At 48.4% G+C, this 3,624-nt stretch overlaps 1 gene segment (V, D, J or C); it reads left to right on the top strand.

Moving 5' to 3' along the window:
- The first annotated feature begins 700 nt into the window (after positions 1-700).
- On the top strand, positions 701-1,441 carry LOC106001543. The segment is given in 3 exon segments: positions 701-795; positions 898-1,249; positions 1,405-1,441. Coding segments are annotated over 3 exon segments (435 nt in total).
- Positions 1,442-3,624: the final 2,183 nt, after the last annotated feature.

Here is a 3,624-nt window from a genome sequence, read left to right as displayed (position 1 = left end):
TGCAGTTCTTTCGTTCTTTTTTTTTTGGTCCCGTCATGAGGCCTGAAGTCTGGGCCTGGGCGCTGTCACTCAGTTCTTCAGCTCAAGGCTAGTGCTCTACCACTTGCACCACAGCGCCACTTCCAGCTTTTTTTCTTTTTGCTTAGGTAGTACTGGGGAATCGAACCAAGGACCTCAGGCATGCAAGGCAAGCGCTCTACCACTGAGCCACCTTTCCAGTTCTCAGTGCAGTTCTTTATGAACCATTTTCCCCTTTTGTTTCTCTCTCCCAATCCTTCCCTCCTGTCCCCACCCATGAGATTTCCAGTTCATTTTCCACAGTGTTTGGTGAATATCACTGTGATATATATTCATTCCTGTCCAGATTTTATGTGACTCCATTACTTTCCCAAATAAAAACAATTAGTAAACAATACAAAATTAAAAGGGAAAATGTTTTTTTAAAAAACAAATGATTAGCACACTTGACTAATGGAATCAGAGTTAAACTTCTGTAAAGAAGTTCATATTAAATCTGGGTTTCTTGAAGCCAATTGATTACAGACATTTCATAGTTTATTCACTCATCTAACAAACTCTGTCTTCCACCTGCATCTCCTCTGTGCGCTGCCCTGCTGAGACTTCTGCCCAGAGCTGCTTTATAGCAGAGGACATGCAAATAGGACATCCCTCTGCCCATGAAAACCAGCCCATCCCTGACCTGAGCTCTGTGAGCTGATTCCACCAGTGACTGAGCACAGACCAGCACCATGGAGCTGGGGCTGCGCTGGGTTCTCCTTGTTGCTCTGTTGAAAGGTGATTCATGGGGACCAAGGGATACTGAGTGTGCAAATGGACACGAGTGGGAGGAACAGTGGATGTGTGACCATGGTTGACCAGGATTCTCTGTGTTTGCAGGTGTGCAGTGTGAGGTGCGGCTGGTGGAGTCTGGGGGAGGCTTGGTGCAGCCTGGGGGGTCCCTGAGACTCTCCTGTGTAGCCTCCAGATTTGACTTCAGTAGCTATGACATGAACTGGCTCCGCCAGGCTCCTGGGAATAGGCCTGAGTGGATTTCATACATCTATGATAGTAGTAGTATAAACTACGCAGACTCCATGAAGGGCCGCTTCACCATCTCCAGAGACAACAGCAAGAACACACTTTACCTGCAGATGAACAGCCTGAGAGTGGAGGACACGGCCGTCTATTACTGTGCTAGAGACACAGTGCAGGAAATCCAGTGTGGGCCAGACACAAACCTCCCTGCAGGGCGCTCTGCACCAGCAGGGGGCGCTGGGCACACACTGAGGTCATGCTCAGTCAGCACCAGCAGGGGGCGCTGGGCACACACTGAGGTCATGGCAGTCACAGGAGCAGCTGTGGAGCTCAGGCCCTGACTCCTCTGTGTGCCTGGCCTCTCCACAGGACGCAGCATCCTCCACAGAGCTGTCTGGCGTGTTAAGGGCTCCTTGCTGTGTGAGGTCATTGCTCTCCAATCCCATTGGTTTCTCTCCATCTGCTGAGAATCTGAGCAGAGTCCATCTGGCCTTCCCCACGCTGTCCTTCGTCTTCCTAGAGGAAGAGCAGACACTCGCTGCTCACTTTTTTTTGTTGTTGTTTTTTTAGGTAGGACCTTGGACTGGAACTCTGGGCCTGGGTGCTGTCCTTCAGCTCTTCAGCTAAAGTGGAGCACTCTACTACATAAGCCACGGCGCCAGTTCTGGTTTTCTGGTAGTTTATTGGAGATAAGTGTCTCAGGGACTTTCCTGCCCAGGCTGGCTTTGAACCACCATCCTCAGATCTCAGGCTCCTGAGTACCTGGGTTTACAGGCATGAGCCAGCGACACTGGGCTCATGCTCACTTGTTTACACTCAGCCTCTGCCAGACCCTGGAAATACTTCCTGTGAGTCACAGACATCTTCCTGATGCCTGGAATGCCAGGGAGGCCTTTGTTCCCTTGCTGGACGTTCCTGGGTGTAGGACATCGGGATGTGGTCAGGATGTTGTGAGGACGCTGCATCTGAACTCAGAACACACCGTGTCTCCCCATCCCTGGCCCTGAGGTTCTCTGTCCTCAGATGTCCTGTCCCAGCAGCTGCAGGAGTCACAGCCTGGCCTGGCCAAGATCGCACGTGGTCTCTGTTCCTGCCTGCACCATGTAGGTGGCACTGGCTGTCATTACTGATGGAGCCGGGTCCCACAGCCCCAGGGAAGCTGATGGGAAGGACAGGAGACATCTTCAACTGCAGCCGTCTATCAGGAGTCGAGTCAGTGTCTGAGAACACAGCCAAGAACCAGATGTCCATGAGCTGAGCACGGTGACCACCAGGACCCAGCCATGGATTACTGTGCAAGAGACAACGGGAGAGACATCAGTGTGAGTCCTGACACAGACTGTCCACCAGACCCTGAGCCTGAGCTGCGGAGGTGCTCAGGGCCAGCAGCCCTGGATCTCACCCCAGAAGCTGGGTGGGAGCTGGGTGTCAGGTGCTGTGATGCTCTCTGCTCCCATTCCCGGGGTCCCTCTGGACACCTCCCCAGCACCCACAGTCCCTCTGGACATGCCTTGGTTCTGTTTCTCCGTGGTTTGAATGGTGCTGTTTACTCTTTCATGATTCCTGAGTCTCTTTCTGTCTTCCTATCTTTTGAGCACAAACTGTCATTTGGGACCCTCACTGATGGAGGAAATTAGAAGAATGGAGGATGGTGCTAAGCTCCTAGTTTGCTGTTTGTGGTGCAGTGATTTGAACTCCATGCTTTGCACTTGCTAATCCGATGATCTGCTGCAGAATCAGGACTGCAGCACTGTTCACCATTGTTAATTTTTGAGATAGTAAGGTCTCAAGGAAACAACTAAGTGTAGAATTCAATAAAATAATGATCAAAATCCTGCATTGACAGTTCCGTAAAAAGATAAACAAATATTCAAGTACAAGAAAATATGCTTAATTCAATGAAATGCAAATCAATTCCACTGTGGAATATTACCTCACCTAAGTCAGTATGACTGTTATCACAAACATGGAAGAATATAAATGCTGGCTTTGGGTGCAGTGTGGGGAGGAGTTCTTCTGCTGAGAATGCACACTCCAAGGTGTTGTGCTGGTTTTTGGGTTTTTTTTAAACATTTTTAATTTTAGTAAGGTCCTGAGATTAAAGTAAAGTTCCAACAAGAGAAGAACAGAAAAAGTAAATGGGATAGGTGTGGACAATGGAATAGAACTAACCCACAGAATGGAAGAAAGACTGTCGTTTGTGATAGACCTAAAGGAAGTTAGCTTAAAGGAAATAAACCAACAATAGAAACACCAGTATCACATTATGTCTAGAAGAAATAGACTGCACAGAACAGAAAAGGAAGTGTTGGTTACTAGAGAATGAGGAAGGATGGAGGGAGGACAGGATTATTCGGAGGTTGGAAGTTGGGTACAAAATTGAAAGCAAATAAGGAATCACATGGTTGGTAAATCAATTTGAAGAACATGAAAATAATTTATTGATAGTTACCAAATCAATGGTTACCTATGAGAAATCTGTTACATGTAGTGACTCATTGAGGTTATGACAATATACAATACACGTGGGGGCTGGGAAGGTGGCTCAGTGGTAGAGCGCTTGCCTTGCATGCATGTGGCCCTGGGTTC

The sequence above is a fragment of the Dipodomys ordii genome, unplaced genomic scaffold (assembly GCF_000151885.1).
Source record: "Dipodomys ordii isolate 6190 unplaced genomic scaffold, Dord_2.0 Scaffold314, whole genome shotgun sequence".
NCBI classification, from domain to species: domain Eukaryota; kingdom Metazoa; phylum Chordata; class Mammalia; order Rodentia; family Heteromyidae; genus Dipodomys; species Dipodomys ordii.
The sequence above is the reverse complement of the archived record's forward strand: the minus strand, read 5'-3'. Positions and strand labels throughout refer to the sequence as shown.